The following is a 20,912-nucleotide window of genomic DNA, read 5'->3' as shown; positions in this document are numbered from 1 at the left end:
TTGAAGTGGCTTCCATCATACACAAGATTTACAGTTTGGTTCAATGGCTCTCAGCATCTCCATTATAAAAATGGTTCTAGCACCCCTGGGTACCTGCCGTTCCTACTGAGGTCAATTGGTGCCCTGGGCAGAAAGTGGCCTTGTTTAAATTACCAGCTGCATCAAGGACCTGGTTACAAATAACAAGTACATAGATACAAAAAGCTATTATATTCTTGTCATATTAACAAACATTTATTAGCAAATGATGGGAAGTCCTTTACATTTAATATTATCCCTTGTGATTATCCATTTTCCAAAAACAAGGGATAAAAAAAATCCACTTAACAAGCTCTAACTTCTCCGGTATCCTGAGTTTCTTTATTCATCGGCCCAAAAGTTTAAAAAAAAAATACAATGTTGTTGTTAGGAAAAAGAAGGTCTGACAAGAAGGTCTTCAGTGTTATGAGAGTCCCAGTGCTACAGTCTGCTTCATGTGAGGGGCATTGTTTAGCGGGAACTTAAGGCTCTGTCCGCATTTACAGTCACTTCAAGTATCTTACCAATCTTTGGCATTGCTCCTACATTCCTTGCACTCCTAAAACTCCTCATGTTTATAGGAGTTTTGAGTGTGATAGGAATGCAGAGTCTGTCCCCTTGTCCTGCAGTTTCAAAGACCAGTGTTTCCTCGTTTATGGAGCCCTCGCTTCAGTTGGTGTAAATGAGCATAGCTCCATTAACTTTGGCTCTATTAAAATCAGTGGGATGTCAATGGCAATCAGATCAGCCACCAGGTGAGCAGTCTTAGCTAAAAGACTGTGGGACAAATCTTCATTTGATGTAAATTGGCATACCTCCAGGTGTAAATCAGTAGCTCCATAGATGTGTCATTCATTTTAAGGGAATTTGAACTGGACCGGTCCTTGCTTTGAAGCTACTTGTAAAAATCTACTCTGTGTGTGTGCGTGCGTGCGCGCGCGCACTGAAATGTGTAGGGGATTTAAAATGTACTGTGGACACCTCTCACATTAATATTCCCCCTGTCCATGGGGTCCACAGGTGCAAACAAAAAGCACAGGTTTAACCAATGGGGCTGAGATATATTCATCTTAACTGCTCTCATACCATTGTTAAGGTTTTAGAACTCCTAGTTGCATAGTTAGTAAGGTTACCTTGCCCCCTTGATAGCCAGAAAAGGGAGAAAGTTTTAAAAGTCCCTCAAGATTTGTGCTACTCACAAAAGGAAAGAACCTTCCTGAAAGATACCAAGTCTCTTCCTGTCTTTCTCTGTTTTCCTTTCTACTTGGGCTGGAGTCTTCTTTATTTTGAAGTGTTCTTGTCTTCAGAAAACTAGCTATATTAAAAAGAGCACAATTTTATGTGACATATCTGCTTGCTTTACTGGCAAAGGGTATTTTGGGGGGGTGGACTCAGGACCTAAAATAAAGTTTTGTTCTTGTTAAAGACAATGCAGCAGTGGCCCTATCAACAAAATTGTCAGTTAAAGTTCTGTTCTGGGATCTTTATTACTGGCAATATTGCTAATACTTTGCAGTCGTCCAAAATATGAATGTGGGTCTCGATGTAGAACCAAGACCCAAGTGAGGAACACTTAGACAGTTAGAATATTAATCATAAATCTTAGATAAGATGGACTACAGGTGGTCTACAGAGCACTGGTTGATCTCATGGTGTTATCTACTCCTGCTTATTTCCAGTTGCTAAACTGCTTCATAAAACAGATAAAAATGCATTCAAGTCTGTTCTATTACTTTTTCATACTAAGAAATTGCTGTACTTGCCACAAGGATGCTCTATGCAACTATTAATGGAGGAAAAGTATACAAAATCTCCATATTAAAATGTGGTCCACACAATGAAGTTTAAAAACCTCTGTTCTAGTGCATATAATTATTTCTAGAAATTCTTTTGATAGTTAAATTAATAATGCAAATAATTTAAAACCAATACAAGCATGCTAGCATAAGATTCACATAGGATAGAGGTAAATTTAGGTCAGTAATGAAGAACAACTCTTTCTACTGTAAACTTATCTCGGCAAGTGTCTGTACTTTGCCTATCAAAGGCTACATCTACACTACAGGATAAATTTGAATTAGCTTAAACCGATTTTATAAAACAGATATAATAAAGTCGATTGTGCGCGTCCACACTAGGCACATTAATTCGGTGGTGTGCATCCATGGTCTGAGGCTAGCATCGATTTCTGGAGCGGTGCACTGTGGTAGCTACTGTAAAATAATGAGGCCAATAATGTCGATTTGCCTCCACACTAACCCTAATCCGATATAGTAATATCGATTTTAGCGTTACTCTCGTTTTGTAGGAGTACAGAAATCGATTTAAAGAGCCCTTTAAATCGATATAAAGAGCAGTATAGTGTGGACGGGTGCAGCGTTAAATCAATTTAACGCTGTTAAAATCGGTTTAACAGCGTAGTGTAGACCAGGCCAATATCAGATAATGATGAAAGGAAAGAGTGGTAATGATGTAAGACATAGAAAGAACACATCTTGATTTGCAAATTTCAGACTGAATTTGCAGTGTTTGCTGTTAGAAACATATTTTTTCATTTGTAAACCTAACAAGTTTATTTAGAAGTCCAGAAGAGAATAAATATTGAACCACACAGCATAATTTTAAGTAACATTTTATTACTATGATAGTCCTTTAATAGAAGTTATGTGTTAAGCCATAGAATACTGGTACTTAGCATCTGCCTTCATTCTTTGCAGTTACATTACTTCCATAATATGTACAAATATTTTTCAAATATATCCTAAGTTTGGAGTTTCAATGACAGACATGTTCAGTTGTAACACAAAAGTACAACATAAAATTATTTATCTACACTTTCCCCCTCAAATTTCACTGCTGAACAGGTTCTGGGCAGGGTTTTTTTGTTTAGATTTTTTTTTTTAATAAAGCTAAATCAGACTTTCAGTATATTGAAGTTTAAAGTCACAGTTTAAAACTTAAGCACACTTTTTAAATGTAAATGTCTTTTGTTTTTAATATAAATTTGTGAGTTTAAAGCTAATTATTATGTAATTACAATTTCAGATATATAAACATTTTCTTGGAATACTGATCTTCCTGCCATAAGACCTGATCTTACAAACACTTATTGTTGCGTTTTCTGATTAGTCCCTTTGACGTATAAAGAACTAACCAGGAGGGAGTGTGTGCAGGATTGGGCCTGAAATTACAAAAGAATTCAAACTGAGTTGAAAGCTTATAAATGGCATATTATTATAACATCCACCATGACCCCTAATTATGCAGTAAATGAGTATTTGTATGCATTTCTTAGATTCTGTTCTGTCTCCAATTAATAATACTGCATAGCTATTTGTAGGAGGGAATCGCTCTTGAACTATTCACTTTCCATTTTTCTTGTGAGCATCACCACTACTAACAAGACCACCCCATTGTCATACCATGTGGCCTTGCTCCTGAAAGGTGATCAGATGCAGGTCTAAGGCATTATGCTGTCTTTTATTAGGCTGAATATTAAAAGCATGATCTAGCAGTTTGCCTTGGATTTTTTTTTCTGTGGCTCTGTTCCCATTATACATAGTGGATCAAAGATAGCCAATGGGCTTTTTGTGCTTATTTTTGAAAAGCATGGTACAAAACACGCAAACAACATCAACAAAAAAGAGAAGCTGCACTTGTTTAAAAATATCGATAAAGGCAGCAAGGTTTATACCACTGACCATCTGTACAGACTATATATTATCAAAATGCTGCTTTCAAAGGGACAGTGTCAATGTGCTTTAGCGTTGACTTGGCCTTTTTCAGGCAGGCTGATTTCAGTCTTCACTAAGGAAAAAAATGTTCTCATATTTTAATCTTTTAAAAAAACAATCAAACAAAAACCCCAATGTGAACACAATTTTTGAGAGTAAACTAATCATTATTGAAATTTGTATCCAAGTTTGTTTGCTCAGATGAAACCATAAAAGCTGTTTTGTTTGTTGAAATTATATTAATTCCATTAAATTAAAAGGGCAGGGGAGTATAAAATACCCTCTTAATGATTCTTTTTAACTGTTTCTGAAGTAGAATATCCAGCTTGAAGTGAGTGGATTGTTTGAAAAACATAAAATAGATTAATTAGATTCAAATTTTAGCCAAAATCAAATCATATTTTTAATGTTAAGGTAAGAGCTTTGGAGTTGTTGGGTGTGGGAAGTATCTTTGTGCAGCTCTTCAAAGCACAAGGAAAAAGAAGAGACATACTTTTTGTTCTACTAGTATAGTGTAAAATTCACTAAATTATGGCGCTTAAAAATGTGAATTAAAAACTAATCCTAGGAACATAATTTGGAAAAGGACTTTTCTCTCAAGGAGACTTAATGTTTTAATTCCAGAGAGTATCTATCTTCCTCTTAGCATGGATATGTGTCAAAGTAAGGTAAACATTACTTACTTTGAAGAACGGGATTGTACATGATGCATAGGAAACTGAAGCAAATATTTGGAAGAGAATTTTTGTTCCTAGGAATGAATGAAATTCAACTTTGATTCATCCTAAAATCCTCAGGGACAGAAAATATCTTTGTAAAGCCTATGCAGCATACTAGGATTTGCATTTAAATAACAAGGCTCCAAAGAATGTTGGACAAAACTTTTAAACAAAGATAGAGCATCATTTATTTTCATTTGTTGTTTTGTTAGGGCACTATCAGACTTCCTTTAGGGAGAGAGAGGTATACTTAATGCAAAACCTCATGTGTGCATTTTCACTAGTATATAATAAAATCTAAAATATGGCATTGCAATGAGATTTATGGTAATAGAAGTAATGAAAAGTTAAGAAACATTTTAATGCAATTTTAAGAATATAGTAATGAACTGTTAATATTGTTGGAATGTTAGATGTTTGTTTCTAAACATAATTTTTTGAATATAGAAATATTTCAAATACAGCTCTTGAATCTGAATGACTATTAGCCTGCATTACCTTTCAAAATATTAGTATTTGTTTTATTTAATAAAAATAGAGACTGTGTCTCAAATGTTTGTTTTTCACTTAGAAATTAAGTTCATTCCAGGCAAACAAGAAATAATGTTTAGTGACAAAACTATTGCTGATGTCATTCTCTCACCTTGTTTAAAAATACATTTTCTCAGAAAATTTAGTATATTTAAATCACTTAAATATCTTATATGGCAGTTCTGGGTTCCTTAAATCGAAAATGAGATTTTATCACAGAACATTAAGTTTTACAAATAACTGCAGAATATGCCTTAAAAACAGCTTTGCATCATATATGGAAATCATTTAAAACTCTTTAAATTGTTTAGATAATTTATATATCATAGACTGAACATGTTTATATTATGTTTATTATATCTGACAAAACATCCTGTTTTAAGTGAATAATACGTTCATTATTTATTCTACATGAAAAGTATTAAATCTATATAACATATCTCTCAATTATGTTTTGCCTCATGCTTAACATTCTTCTATGTCAAAGAAATAATGGGAATCATATAAACTGGTTTATTGTTAAATTAAGTCCAAAGATGTCATTATTTGAAAAAAGTAATTCAAATAAATATTTTTAAGATACCCATTTCTTTCATGATACTATGGCCAAGTTAATTTTGTGTTCAAATAATGTATTGTCTAACGATTTTGAAAATATGCAATATTTTCCCTAAAAACAATTAAAGGATTTGTAAATAAGGAAAATAAGCTACAATGCTAACAGAATTCTTTATCAGTTTCTGAAACAGTTCACTAAAAGGATCAGTTTGCACAACACAAATATGTCCTTTTAATGAAGTCTCTTGACAGGTCCGTTTATCTCTGAGTTTAAAAAATATAGGCTAGTGAGGCAATCGTGTATGCTATGACGATATTACCAGAACAGTATGATGATAGGAGAAGACTAAAAATGTCATGTTCAAGACATATATTAACAAAATATGAATGTGTAATGTGTGCTAAAAATGTATCTGTAGACATAGGTAAATGGGTTTGCATTCATCTTTGGAAATCTAAGCATTTTCCATTGTGTAGTGATGGTAGTCAGGTTGAAATAGTCACCTTGTGGCTACCTCTTGCCCTTCCTGAAAATATTATTGCCAAAAAAGTCACGTTCTGTAAATAAATATACACGGTAATCTTACATCTAAAAATGAACGCGTGCGTGTGTTCTTTCTGAAAATGGTACCCAACCTTAGTGTAGTCATCTAAAATGATACTTTTCCAAATGTCCTACGGGTTTAAATGAACTGTCCATGTGGTGATGATAGTGCTTGTGGAGACATGGTTTGCCTTCTTATTTTGTTTGCTTTCTTTGCTTAGTGGCTAGGAGCAGATAACAATCAAGATGCTGGCTGCAGATCGCAGACTGTAGGGAGGAAGTATATGATAAGAACCACGCTCCCAATGAATTGCTCTCCTGCCATTTAAAAAGCCAGCGAAGTCCTTTGATTGTGAATCGATAATTGTACAGATATTGCTGTGTTGGTACATTACAGTAATAGCTCCTCTGTCTTGTAGATTGCATAGCAGCCAGAATTAGAGTGGAGCAGCTTGCAGCGGGAAGTGTAGGACCCCCACTGGGGCTGAGCTGTGCTGTCAGTGCTGTGCAGGCCGGGGCGGCTTGCACATGGCATGTTCGGAGAGTGGGCTGCAGGATTTCCAGGGAGAGGCTCTGCTCCCTGGGGGAGAAGGGAGGGAGGCCGCAGCTGGCAGCTCTGCAAGCTCTCTTGTGTGAAGGGGCTAAGCTGCTTTAACCCACATCCCCAGCTTTCTACCCTCACGACTCTGCTTTGGCATGAAGGCCGCGCACTCTGCCTCGCAGTCCTGCCCCACACCCGTGCCGGGGTGAGAGCCCAGCCTTGGAACTCCCCAGCCTGGGCGCAGGACGGACTCTTGAAGGCAAAGCAGGAGATGCTCCCATTTCCCTGTTGCAATTGCACCTGTCCCGTTGCTGCATGCCATGGACTGGGGAGGAGAGCGCCCATTTCACCTTGTGGCTCTTTGAATCCTACCTTGCCCCCCCCCCCCGGCCAAACCCAGCTTTCCCCCTTTCCCCCCTCTATACCCAGACCCTGTCTGCTTCCCTTCTCCTCCCCATCAACCCCGATCCCTTCACTGACTGAACCGGGTCTGCTTCCCTTCTACTTCCCAGCTAAACCCGATCCCCCATTAACCGAATCTGGTCTGTTCTCCTTCCTCTCCCCCATCCAACCGATCCCCCACTGACTAAACCACATCTGCTTCCCTTCTGTTCCCCTCGCCATCAAATCTGATCCCCCACTAACTGAATCTGGTCTGTCCTTCTTCCCCTCCCCCATCAAACCTGATCCCCCCCCCCCCACTGGTCTGCTTCCCTTCCCCTCCCCACCAAACCTGATCCCCCACTAAATGAACCTGGTCTGTTCTTCTTCCCCTCCCCACCAAACCCGATCCCCCACTAACCGAATCCGGTCTGTTCTCCTTCCCCTCCCCCATCAAACCTGATCCCCCCTGACCAAACTGGTCTGCTTCCCTTCCCCTCCCCAACCAAACCCGATCCCTCCTGACCAAACCGGTCTGCTTCCCATCCCCTGCCCACCAAACCCGATCCACCACTAACCGAATCCGGTCTGTTCTCCTTCCCCTCCCCCATCAAACCTGACCCCCCCTGACCAAACCGGTCTGCTTCCCTTCCCCTCCCCAGCCAAACCCGATCCCTCCTGACCAAACCGGTCTGCTTCCCATCCCCTGCCCACTAAACCCGATCCCCCACTACCCAAACCGGTCTGCTTCCCTTCCCCTCCCCACCAAACCCTCTCAGCCCCTTCCCACAGGCACGAGTGGAAAGGTCACGGGGCGGGTGGAGGGGGTGACTGTAGCTGCTTGCGGCCCACTCCCTCCCTTTGGGGCTGTGTGTGGACACAGCAGCGCAAAGTGAAGGGGGAGCCAGGCCGGGGCTCCCCAGAGCGAGGCAGCGACGCCGCTAGCTCCGCTGCCTCTGACCTGCCGCCTCCGCCTGAGCAGGGCGGACGCGGACACCAGCTGCCTCCGCCCGGGCGGGAGAGTTGAATGATCGTGGCCCGGGGAGGTTCTTCGTCCCGGCTCCCTCCGAGGCGGTAGCTCTCCCCTGGCACGGCACCGAGGCGTGACCCCAACTCCCCTTGCAGGGCCCCGCCCCCCAGCGCCCCACCTGTCCCGGCGGCGGGGCGGGGCGAACCGGCCCCCGTTGCTAGGGGAGCTGGTTCCGAGCGGCATCATCGCCTCCATGTTCTCCGCCCCCCCCCTCGCCGCCGCTGGTGGCGTCATCGCCGCCTCAGCCCCACGTGCCGCAGAGAGAAATGGAGTGACTCGCGTTTCCACAGCACCTGGGGGGGCCGCCCCGCGGGGAGCCCGGCGGCAGCTCTGCTGGGTTCAGGGTGCGGGGTGTGTATCTATAGTAATGTGTGTGTGTGTGTGTGTGTGAACACACGTGGGGGGGACATTTGTACTTACGAACTGACATTGGTGCTGTGAGTTCGGCTCAGCACAGCTGCCCAGTGTGACGGGAGGCAGGGCGGGGACAGCTCAATCGCCCTCGCTCTCTGTTCCCGAGTAATGTAAAACCTCTCTCGGGCGGGAGGGGTTTGTCTGTTTCAGTGAGACACATACAGCCTCGTTCAGACTGTCCCACTGTGAGCCCTCCCTCCGCTCCCCTCACCCCCTCGAAGCGTATCTGGGGGTGGGAGCACCCGACCCCACATCGCGAAGCCGCCCTACCCGGCTGGCCTCGGGGGCTGTGATCGGGGAATCCTGCGATGGTTTCATTGGAAGAACTCGGGGCAGAGATTTGTGGCGGTGAAGGAAGTGGGGAAAGCTCAGGATGCGCTTCCCTCTGGCTGGGGAGGCGCAGCGAAAGGAGCCTCTCGGTGGGGCTGTGCGTAGCAGGCGGGTCTCTGGCCTCTGCAGCTGGGTCCGGTACTGGAGAAGGCACCGCTGCAGGGGCGGTAGGGACGGGGCCCGGCTGCCTCCTTCTGCAGCTGGGGGCCCCACGAAAGGGGCAGAGGAGGGGTCTTTAGGGAAGGACTCGCTTTGCCCTTTTTGGGCCTGCCATCTCCAGCTGTCGTAGCAAGGGGGGAAACAATGGACGAGGGGAGGCGGGAGGGGACCTTCGGGTTTCGAGAGCAGGAGAGACTAAAGAGCCCTCCCAAAGACTTGTCAGCTGCATCTGACAAGATCCCCTTTTCCCCCAGCTTCTTTCTTCTCCTGTTTGCTGCAGCTGTGGGGCTTTCAAGCGCACTCTGCAAACAGATGTTCAGTTTAACCTGGGAGTCTTCCTACTAAGCCTACTGGCTGTAGGTTAGGCCACTAACGTTTGGGGAGTGTCATTTTTTAATGCTTTTGGACACCTCCCAAAAAACAGTGTAACTATCCAAGCTGGCAGAGTACTGAGTGAACAAATACGTTAATAGTTCTCTAAACAATGTCCTTTGTCCTTTCTACAGTGCCCTTTTACTGCGTTTGTACAGCCCCTAGCACAAGAGGGGTCGCAATCTCTGGTTATGAATAATTGAGTGTCTTTATTATTATAAATAATATAATAATTCATGTTTTATTAGCTAAGAGTTCTACAAACACACTGGCCCTAGAGTTATTTGTCCAAACAGTTTTACTAAAGTGAGGAGAAGCCTAAGCTCACAATTAATGATAAACTAAGATATTTTTAAGTATTGCAGTTTACTAAAGCTATCTTTTTAATGCAAAATATTTAGATGCATCATAGTGGGATGACCTTATAGAACCCAAGTTTGAGTGAATTTCTTTTTGTTTGTGGTTGTGCTTTATTAATTATTAAATAACAATTATTATTTTATTATTTATTGGGGGTTCCCTAGGGAAAAGTCTTTGCAAGAGGAGAGGATGCGAATTTCTTTGCTTTATTTTCATGCAAATGATCTTTAGTTTTTCCTTGGCGTTAATTTTTTTTTTGGTTGATCCCTCATTGTTCTCCCCTCCGCTTCCATCTTGCAAGAGTGGCACACAAAATATTGCGGGGGGGAGCAGAAACCCCAAGCAGCTTTACAAATGAGTGACAAAGCCAATGTCCATTCATAGTCTCACTCCGGCGAAGGGTTTATTAACGGCCCAGGCCTCCTTAGCCAATTGCTGTCAGCAACATGTGGAGAGGAGGCATCGCTATAGTAACCGGTGGATGGGCCATGTGCTGCAGCCGACAGGGGCTGCGAGCGGGCGAATATAAGGAGGGGCAGAGCCCGGGCGCTCCGGAATCTCTCGCACACGCCTAGCGCCCTACGGTGATGGACAGCTCCGCGGGGACAGCCACAGCGCCCGTCCTCCTCCACCGCCTGCCGCTCATGGGGGCTGGGGCAGGCTGCAGCCGAGCCGCACTGGCACAGCGGCGAGCCCGGCTCTCCGCGAGCCTTTGTGTCTGGTGAGCAGGGAGTGGGGGAGATGGAGAAGTTTGGCAAAGAAGAAGGATTGCTCGCCCAGGTGGTGCGCGTTAGCCCTCCAGGACAGGAGCCCTCCGCAGCCTTCTCCAGCCCTAAGCGCACAATGGCATCAGGTAAAAGACAGTCTGAGCTGTCCCTGGCGAAAGCTGCCCGGGGTTGGGCTGAACCCCAGGTGGTCGGTGTGTTTATGTGTGTGGTTAGTGTTTGTGGAAGGGAGACCGGGAGGGGAGGCTTTGGGGGGAACCTCTTTTTATCCAAACCGATAAACGCCGTTGGCTCTGGGTCTGAAAACAGGCTGGGAGCTGTGCTGCAAGCTGCATGCCTGATTGGGACGGCCGGCCAGAGCCCAGTTTGAGTTCCTCGCTCGGCTACAACCCAGCCCGTTATGGGGTAGGGTGGCAAAGGGCAGTGCCGCGGCGGGGTTTTACAGCAGGGTGAAAGCCACTTTCTGTAACTGTAGCAGGGCAGGGTTCGTGATTCGTCCTTGTGACCCGCATTGTTTCTGTGTGATATTTTTAAGAGCTCGAAAGTTAAAGAAAAAAGAGTGCATGCTACTACTTTGCCGTCTACTCTGTTTGCTCATTGTTTAAAATCCTCCCCCCCCCCCTTATCAAGAGGTCTTTTCCTCTTCTCCATTTGGATTTTCTGGTTGAACGTGTTTGCAGTTAAATTGGAGAGTTTGGAAGGGTGACCACTCCGATTTGTTGACTGCCTTCCTCCCCCACCACCAGCACCACTCTCTCAGAGCTTATTGGATGAAGGACACTTACTTTCCATTCCTGCTCCTTACATTAACCACTTCAAGTTTGTGCCTCTCTCTTTGTGTCAAAAATCAAGGAAAACCTTTTTTTGAAAATGAATGGAATGCTTTTCAAATCTATAGCTAGTAGAACCAAAAGTTGCTGCAAATCATGCAGCAGTGGATCGGATGTTCAGTTGGTCTGAGATCTTTTTGTTGTAGATTTTTATTTTTGTCATCTAACACTATATATGGTTATCTGATACCTTGTGGGGTGGGCCATTGCCACAATAAAATTATTCCAACGGCGCCCTGTATGTTGACAGTGTGGGATCCATAGACAGTATCTGCTGTTGGCATTCAAAAGAGGCATTCTGTTTAATTCCTAAAATAGATGCCTTCAGAATCAGTGTTGGCAAAGTCTGAGATTTCTTCTTATGTTCTTGTTGAACGTATTGTATTGAGTTCAGCTATGGCTGAGCATCCTTTTGGTTCTGGCTCTGACAACCCTACCTGGGACGTATTGCATAAATCCCTGTATTTATCTGTTCTACTCTGTCTACAAAGCACAAGGAGGGGAGTTAAATTTTCCAGTCACTGCACCCAGTGCTTCTGTCTTTTCCCATTTGCTCCTTAGTTAGTCGAGTCCTTATAGAATGGGGACTAAAGTTTGGACCCATTCCTCTTTCCTTTATGGTTTCCCACTTTCACTTCCTCTTCGCTATTTACATTGTTGGCATCTCTGAGACAAAGTGGGCAAATCATAGTATCTTGTATACGCACATTCTATACAAACATGCATTCTGTTCAATTTCCTGGTTATCTTTACAACATCCTGGTCCCTTCTTACTTCAAGAACGCCTAAACTCTGTTGCAGTTTGTGTCACTCACTTAAAGCAAATATTGAAGCTCTCCAAATTTCACCTTTCTCAACACTGTGTCTTCCATTCCACAAACTTATTTTGGGTATTTTGACATCTCTTACATTAAAATAGCATCACATTGCTTAGTAGAATGCAAACTACAGTGTGTGTTTTTCAATCTAACCAAAAACTTCACTTCTGTGTATTGCCTTTAAGAAAGGAGAGGAGAGTATTTGCCATTGATCAAGGGATCTTTGAACTCGCTGAATTCTTGATTTTATTCAGTCATTGTTCGGGATATTAATCCCACTAAAAGGTATAGAGAAGCTCCAGAGTGCTTTGTGGTGTTGAAGGTTGAGGAAGGATCATTGTGCCCCTTCAAATGAATAGATCTGTGGCTCTTTGCAGTGACCTTTCTCAGTGATTTGAATAAGCTGGAGTTCCCAGAAATCCATCTGCCTTTTGTGTTTGTCGATTTTGTCTAATCTTTCCGACTCCTATGTAGAGCCTATGTAGAGACAGAAGCCTAAAAGTACCTTCTCATCCGATCTCAGTCCCCCAAGTCAAAGTGTTAAATTGACCTCGTTTCAGGTGATGAACTGACATCTGCTGAAAGTGATGTTAAAGCAATATCTTAGCAGCAAGTAGGACTTTTTAGAGGAGTGGTAGAGGGGAGGGTCGGATGAGAGGAAAGCTGAGTCTTTATCTGCAAATCTCCTGCCAACCCTAAAGAAGAGTACCTTAACACCAACAAATACAGTCTATTATAGAGTTTTGAGTTGTGGTATCCAAAGTAAACACTGTGTGCATGGAAAATTTAAACCATCAGGCCCTGCTATTCTGATTTAACTGCTTCTGAGTGCAAGTATAAATGGGACAAGCAAGAGCCAACAAAAAAGAGGAAGGAGAATCGTTATCGTTTGTGGTGGTGGTGTTGAGTCTTCTTTTTACTGAAGTCAAATATCTTGTGAAAATTTCCTGCAAGTATATTTTTAGGAGGGTCGCCATGTTTGTCCTGTTGCAGAGTTGTTCATCTGTTTTTTTCTACTTAGCAAAACTTAACATGTTTCTCAAACTGCACCCTAACCAGTTTACATGGAGAATTTACTAAAAATCAGTTCTGAGTTTCAGATTTCTTTGAACCAACAGACATTCTCCCTCATTATGTTGCCAGTATTAAAAAGATGATAAAAAATCTCTAATCGTCTGTTTTATTTTAATGTCAGTTCCTGAAAATCTTAGCAACAGATCCTTTCTTGAAACCGCTGAACCTAAATTTGATTTCAGGAAAGTTTATTGTTAAGAATAATTATTTTCTTGGATAATTCTTTTCTTCTGCCCAAGCACCTTGCCTCCCACCCCTCCACGAATGGCAAATTTGCAAGTACAATTTCATCTGCACAGAGGAACAATAGCTTTCAGTTGCACAAAGGATTTCTCCCACCCTGAATCCAAACCACAATGCCTCTTGCTCTGATAATAGCTCCTGAAAAGATTTTGTAATGCAGAGAATTAATATGTGATTATTTCCACCTCACTTCTCTCATTTATTAGATTCTGTAGTGAATTCCAAATTAAAAACAGCACTCAAATTTTTAACTTCGTAATATTTTAAGACAAATCATATTCTCAAGTTTTATGCCCTTGCTTATGAAGTAGTTTGTTTTTCATTTTTATTTATGCTCAGAAATGAATTGTTTAATATATAACCTAGACGCAACGCTCAAATTTTAAAGACTCCAGCTAAAGAATTCAAAGTTTTCCAGGAAATATATAGTAAGTTATATTTTTGTAAAATGAATACTTTTTTCTTTCAAACTATCAGAAAAACAGAATAATTGGCAGACTAATAGGTATTATCTCAACCTAGAAATAACTTTTGAGATTGGTAAGTGTAGCCCAAATTCTGCCGTCTTTAATTAGAACAAAAATCCCATTAACTTCAGTAAGGACCTCACAATCTGGCCTTCTACCCTGAAGCAGTAAATAAATAAATTATAAGGGTGTTGATATATCTGGAAGGTTTACATCACCAGGTATGAGCCATACTCTATCGCTTCAGAGCATTTTCCCCCACATTCCAAACATAGGCATGGGAACTTATGTACATGAAACTGTACATTAAATATTTACAAACGTTTGCTGCATTTGAAATATGAAGACTTACAGATACAAATAACTATCTGGCTGCATCCTTAGATAATACAATGGAGTGATATGTTGTTTTTTGATTATGTTAGTGTTGTATAGCAGTGTGACTTTTAAATATGCCTGTACATTTTTGAATTTATATAAAGTGTGTGGTGGATAATCCAGTGAGTTTACCAGCAAAAAAAAAATTCACAAAGGTTCAGGTTCTAAGCGCCTTTTTTCTGTCTTAGAAAAGCTTATACAAATGATGCAGTTAAAATATTTTTGATTTAAATCTAAATAGTAGGACTAATGTTGTTCTAAGACAAAATGCATACATGCTTTTATAGCATTTAAAGCATGAGTACAGTGGATATAATCTCAGAAATGCTTGTATTTAAACTAACTTCCTAAACCATCAGTTGTTGTTTTCATATACCACTGCTTCTATAATATTACAATATTTTCCAAGGAGAAAAATCTTTCAGAAGTAATATTCTGTGTACTCCAGTCATATAGATTCTTTTGATAATCCATAGTTACATGTGTCTGAGATTAATATTTATTTAATGATGGCTAACCTCTATAATCGGTTGATTTGTTAAGCCTTGGAAGAAAAGAGCATTTATTTGGTTTTCTTGTTATGCAACAGCCATTGTTTTCCCTCCTCCTCACCCCCCACAGCACATAGGCCATAATAAAGTGAACTGGCCGAGGGAGAGAGGTGTCCTGCTTTAAAAGACATCCGACTGTAAATGTCAAATTCATAAATATTTAAATATTTTTTCTTTCAATTTGAAGTCAAGACTGACAAGACGTTCTGTTCTGGGCTGAGGCCTGGTTGCAGAATCTCAGAGAAAAATCCAGGGGTTTAGTCAAACTGGGAAACTCTAAGTTCCTGGCTGATGGGAGCTGAGTTGGTGGGAGGGTATGAGATGGAGTCAAATTCAGGATCATCATTGATAACTGAACCTTTAGTCAGAAAACTCACAAAGCTAAAAAGACAACTTGCACTTATTTTACCGAGTCACATTGTCTGGGGATCAGAAATCATTTATTTGTATATTTTTAAGAAATCACTAAATATGAATTGGTGTCATTTGCAGAGCCAGGCTGCTAGAAAAGCAAACCTATCAGCTGACAATTAGTTAAGTGTTCTTAAGAACTTGCTAATATTGGGCCTTGTCCTGCCATCAGTTTGGAAACAAAGCTCCCTGGGTTTTCTATAACGGCCGGGGGAGCTTAGTTTAGTTTGTAAACGGATGGCCCGACCCAGGTCATTCTTTCCTTTCCTTTCCTTGTATGTGCGATTTCACTTTAGCGCCTTTTACACTCCAAAGTTGGTAAACCTTCTAATTCTGCTAGGCCGTATGTCGTCTCCAACAGTCTGCGTTGTAGTGACGCTCACCCCTTATTGTGAAGGATGGCTAAAGCATGGTGTCTAACAGCACTTGCCTCTCCAACATTCAGACAGTGGCTCTCCCTCCCCTCTCCCGTGCTACACCGCGCTCCGGACCGAGGGGTCTGGGCTCTCCCACTTTCAATGCTATAAACTTAATTTTTCGGATAATCCAGGAGCCGCTCATGCTCGCAATAGGGGAGAAGCAAGTGACTTCAGGGTGAGCGAGATCGGGCATTTAGAGCCTGGTGACTGTCGGGTGTTTGGATGGGAACATTGCGGCGAAAGCGGTGTCTGCATCTGCTCTCCCGTGTTGTAGCTCTTATTCGCGTTAGTTTATGGGGAGAACAGCGACCGCAGCAGAGAGAGCAGAGCCCAGGTCTCTCGGGGTTAAAGCATTGCCCGCCGGAACTGCAACATACCGAAAGGAGAAATGTTGGCATTCAGGTGACTGGGGAGAAGCAGCTCTGGACCAAATCTCGCTCTGCCCTAGGAGACTAGCCCCCCCTGAAATCAAGGCATTGCTCATGTGGGAAAGGCGAGCAAGATTTGGCTCAATGACTTTCTCCTTTAAGGAGCCGCCCGAGAGGTGACGCTTAAGGAATTAAAGTAGATAGAAATTAGGACAGAGTAATGGAAGCTTCCATCCCACCCCCAAATCCAAGTAAATGGACAACAGCGACGCCTGCATTTTTAAGCAAGACTCCCTGGTGGAAAGGATCAGTGTGGCCAGGTTTCTTAAAGCCTCGAGGTTCCTGTGATTTTTATTTGACCCCTTTAATTGCAGAATATTTCAGACGGGCCAGTGCCGTGTAATTGGACCCGTCCCAACTGATACCGAGGAGGTTTACATCATCCGCTTTCAAATGCTATTCACCAATGTGATTCTTTAGAAGCATACATAGCCCTTCTGCCTTGTTCAATCTCCGTGCATGTTTGAAAGATATGCCTTGGCGCAGGTATAGTGTACTCTGCCGTTTGGTTTCAAGCCCTGGCTTATTTTAATGGAAATTAGCAGAGCATTTGAAAACTAAATCCGCAAACCCACAGAGCGGGCTAGAAAGGTGTTACTCCAATATACAAAATTAACAATTACAAACAAAAACGACTGTTTTTTAAAGGTGTTCGTTGTTTTTCACCTTCATGTAGAAAAGCAGAAAAGGGACAGATATTTCTGTCCATCTTTTGAGTTTGTTTACTTAAGCCATTTGACAGCACCTTGCCTGGTTATTTTCATCTTTCTCCCGTATAGTCATTTCCCCTGTTGTTTGGGCGGGGGGTCTTTGACACAGCAACAGAGGAGATAAGATCGTTAAAAAAAATGTGATTATGAAACCACAGAAACTGACGGGGATTCAGGGCAGTGTCTGAAACGGCTTTTAACTTTCTTTTTAACCGATTAGATTTGTTGGTGGTGTCCCTTTAAGTGGCTGCGCAGTCAGGCTGCTCTGTGCGTCTGCACACAGCGGAGACTTTTAAAACTAATTGGACAGGGCGTTGGAAAACAAGCTGTAGGGATCGATTCTGCCGTGGGCAGAGAAGGGACCTGGCCGTTGCGTGTCCCTGGATGCTGTGCTGTGCGGGGCACGCTCCTCACGCCGCTGGTTAAGACCGTGGCATTTGCTGGCCAGAGTTTCTCTTGGGGGAAGAGTCAGGAGTTGGCAGGTGGCCCCTTGCTGGAGAACGCGCGGCTGGCCCGGGGTTGGCGCTGTGCGCTGCCAGGGAGGCAGGGCTCTTGCACCCCGTTGCTGGTGGCCGGACCGGGCCGCCTGGAGAAACACCTCGCTCTGCGATGGGAGGGGAAAGCGCGTGGCGCGGCAGAGCGCTGTCCCGTAGCGCAGGAGCGGCGGGCTGGCGTTCCCGGGAACGTGCCCGTTGGCTGCAGAGCCCGACCTCTCCCCCGCTCGCTGACATGCTAAGGGCAGGGCGGAAAAGCCTTTAATTCCCAGGGCCCGGAGCGGGCATCGGTTCCCTCGGCCTGGAGCTGCCCTCGCCTGTCGCCAGCCGGGGCTCGTTCCTCTCCGCCAGCCCCCTTTGAGAAGCCGGGGGGAGGCGGGTCTCCCGCCGGGGCAGGGAGAGGTGGCCCGAGCGCGGCAGGTGGGAGGCAGCTGGGGCGGGAGGTTCCGGCCGCGCGGGGAGCCGGGCTGGCCGCGGCTCAGGGGAGGGGCGGGACCCCGCGCCGGGGGGCTGTGGAGAAGCACTAGCAGGTGTCGCGCTCGGCGGCTCAGGCGCTGGAGAAGGAGGAGGAGCGCGCGGCTGTGGCCCCCAGCACCGAGCCCGGCCCTGCCCAGCCGCTAGCGCTCTGCGCTCGCTGCAGGCCGGTGCCGAGCCGCTGCTGGGCGGCGCGGTGCGGTGCGGTGCGGGCTGGAGGAGGGGCAGGCAGCGGGGCCAGCGCGGGAGTGACTTCTCCCGGGAAGGAAGCAGCTGCGGCCTGGCGGGAGCGCAGGGAGCCAAAGCCGGCACCCGCCGCGCAGTGAAAGCGCTGCTGGTGGGAGGGGGATTTGCAGCCGCACACGCACTGCAACCCCGTTGTGTGCTCATCCCCGCTCCTGCCCCCACCCCCCTCACTCCACCTCCCGGGGCTTACGGACCTAACAATCCTCCTCTGCTCAGCGCAGCCAGGCAAGAAAATCTGGAAGTCTTATTGAACCTGCATTTCCATTAACTCAGCCCCGGCTCCAGCTAATCCGCGGCACTGTGAAGGCAAGGAGGCTAATTAATGACAAGCTTTTACAGTCAAGACCAGCGATAATTGCTTTGGTGGCCTTTATGATTACAAGATAAAAATGGACCGGGCTTGACATAAGAGCCACTGTGTACACTGCAAGACAGGAGGAAATTAAGAGCTGGCTATCTGAATACGGAGCAGAAAATTACTAATAGAGGAGAGATAATGAATAGGCCGGCTAGGCATTCATGGGGAAAAATCCATTTTGTTACCACGCGAAATTAGGTGGTGGAAAGGAGTTTGCTAATTGTTCTCATCTTGTAGCAACCAGGACTGAGGCAGGGGCGTGCTTTTCAATTCATTTCCCTGGTAATTGTGAAAAGGGGAATGCTGGCCAAATGAGTCTTGCTGCAATTTGCGTGCCTGGTCTTTTCATTTTCATGTTGCGTTTTTAATTGTTGCTAATATAGCTTATAATGAAGCTAATGAGGGGAAATTATTGTACAACTTTTTAGCACATGGAGACAAGTGAAATGCACCAGAAGGATTCTCTCCTATTGCTTCCCCCCTCCAAAAAAAAAAATCTGGAGGACTTTGGAATTGTTACTTTTTTATCTTCTACAGAAGACATAGTTAAGGCACCTACTTCTTGTTTTGTAGTTTTTGTTTTTCACTCTAGAGGGGGAAAAATGGATCTTTGTTTATAACGACCCTACCCCATATACAATAACAACAAATAAAAATTGAAATATCTGTTGATGATTTGAGGGACTGGTTGTTACCGCTATTATTTTAAAAGCAAGCTGAACAGTTTTCAGGATGGCTGGTCATTCAATCGGAGGGATTTCTTCTCCCAGGTTAACTACAAACAAACAAAAACAGAAAGAAAGCCGTCTACGATTCAGACAACTGTTGCAGACGTGAAGTGATTATTGTTGGGAATATTTTTTCTGACTGCCCTGTGGTAGGATCACAAGACGTTTTCTCAGTCTATTAGCTATGCAGTTGTTTACAGAGTTATGAGACAAGGTACGGGAGACAGGGATGTACTCTCCTTTTTATTTTTGGTCTTAACATTAACACGCCAAAAATAACGCTTCCATCTTTGTGGGTCACATTGGTTTCTGCTGAGCCCAGTTCCCTCTATCCTGGTATGGTTGGTGCTTGATTGAAACTTTGCATCTGTGCCCATGTGGTGTTTTTCCTGACATCACTGTAAACCTGCAGAGCTAAAAGTGTTTTTTCCCTCCCTCCAGTGGCAAGTTCCGTGTCTCTGAAGTTTCTAGAGCAAATGCTGAGTCGTTGCTTCTTTCTCTCCAACAGAAAAGCAAACTGAAGCTTCTCCCTCACCGCACCGCGGAAGACGAAGACTCCACCAAATTCATCATCCTCACCCTTCTCTCCATTGCCTGCATTATTGGGGTCCTCGTTGCTTCTGGGGTCCTCTACTGCCTCCGCCATCAGTCTCATCACAGGCTGAAAGAGAAGCTGTCCGCCTTGGGCACTGACACCAGCTCAGATGCCACTGCTGCTTACCAGGTAAGGCCGGGCTGTGCCTCCAGCCCTTGCTTTGTATTCCTCCTTCCCCCAACACTTACACAGATTATTTATCAGCCCCAAGAGGGAGAGATCAGTTATTCATAGTTGAGGAGGTGGTTTTGTTTTTTTACAATGCTGGCTCGAAGCGTCCGTAGTAATATCCCTGCAGACACACTGTAACCGCTTTCCACTGCGGGCTATTAATTTAGCCAATTCTTGCAGTTGCTGGACACGTGCGTCTAATTAGAAACATAAAATAGTCGCCATTGGAACTCTCCGAAAAAACAACACCCTCCCCCCCCGGTCCAGAGCCAAACTCTTCACCGGGTCTGAGGAATGGCTTACACTGTTAGTTATCAGAAGATGTCTGTGTCTTTGAATCATCGCCTTCTTCAGGGTCTGATATGAAAGGAGCCTTTGACCCGATCTGTTGCCACCTTCTGCCGTTATTCAGAAAAAGTGAAATATAATGCTGATAGATGGGGAGGTAAACCGAGGACTGTTTCTATGAGCATAATAGAAGCAGATGTGTGCCAAGTAACACAATGATATTTCAGGCGAATCTTCTGAAATAAATCAGAAGTGAATGGGAATATTGAGCCTGCAGGTTCTAAAGCATTTGACTAAGAGACAACTGCTTAGTTCTGAGGTTTTTTTTAGGATAATCATTGTTTATTTCCTGGTTAGTTACCTGTCTGAAAATGTAGGTGTTACTGCCTGCAACTACATGTCTGGTGCCCCAAAACATTTGGAATGCTATTTTGTATAGATATTATTGAAAAAACGAAATATATTCTACTTGGTGCTTTTGAATTAAAGCTACTTGCATTTATTTTTACTTCCCTGTTCTACTGAAGATTAAGCAGTGCTCTTTCTATATTCTGGTAAATTGCAATTCCTTAAGTTTGAGACTAAACATCTTTAAAAAGGATAAATTCACTCAGAAGTTCTGAAGTCTTTCAGTAATCATGTTAAAGATGATTTTCTCCTGTGTAGAGAGGCGGGAAGCAGTCCAGAGAATTTTTCAATAAAGAACTAGTGAATTCAAACACATGCATAGCTATTAGCATTTCAATGGAATGGCTTCACCTTTAGTTCTAAGGAAGGGGAAGAAATCTAATTCTGAAAGAAAAACCTTTAAAC

General features: G+C 43.8%; 1 protein-coding gene across 3 annotated transcripts in view; it reads left to right on the top strand.

Moving 5' to 3' along the window:
* PTPRN2 (protein tyrosine phosphatase receptor type N2) overlaps positions 1-20,912 on the top strand; it is a 1,080,816-nt gene that overhangs the window by 906,915 nt on the left and 152,989 nt on the right. For all 3 annotated transcript variants that reach the window (XM_050942222.1, XM_050942220.1, XM_050942221.1), the window contains one exon: positions 19,554-19,769. In XM_050942222.1, coding sequence (XP_050798179.1) covers positions 19,554-19,769 — 216 coding nt within the window. The remainder of the gene's footprint in view (positions 1-19,553; positions 19,770-20,912) is intronic.

The sequence above is a fragment of the Gopherus flavomarginatus genome, chromosome 2 (assembly GCF_025201925.1).
Source record: "Gopherus flavomarginatus isolate rGopFla2 chromosome 2, rGopFla2.mat.asm, whole genome shotgun sequence".
In the NCBI taxonomy this organism is placed as follows: domain Eukaryota; kingdom Metazoa; phylum Chordata; order Testudines; family Testudinidae; genus Gopherus; species Gopherus flavomarginatus.
This window is presented reverse-complemented; position numbering and strand designations above follow the sequence as displayed.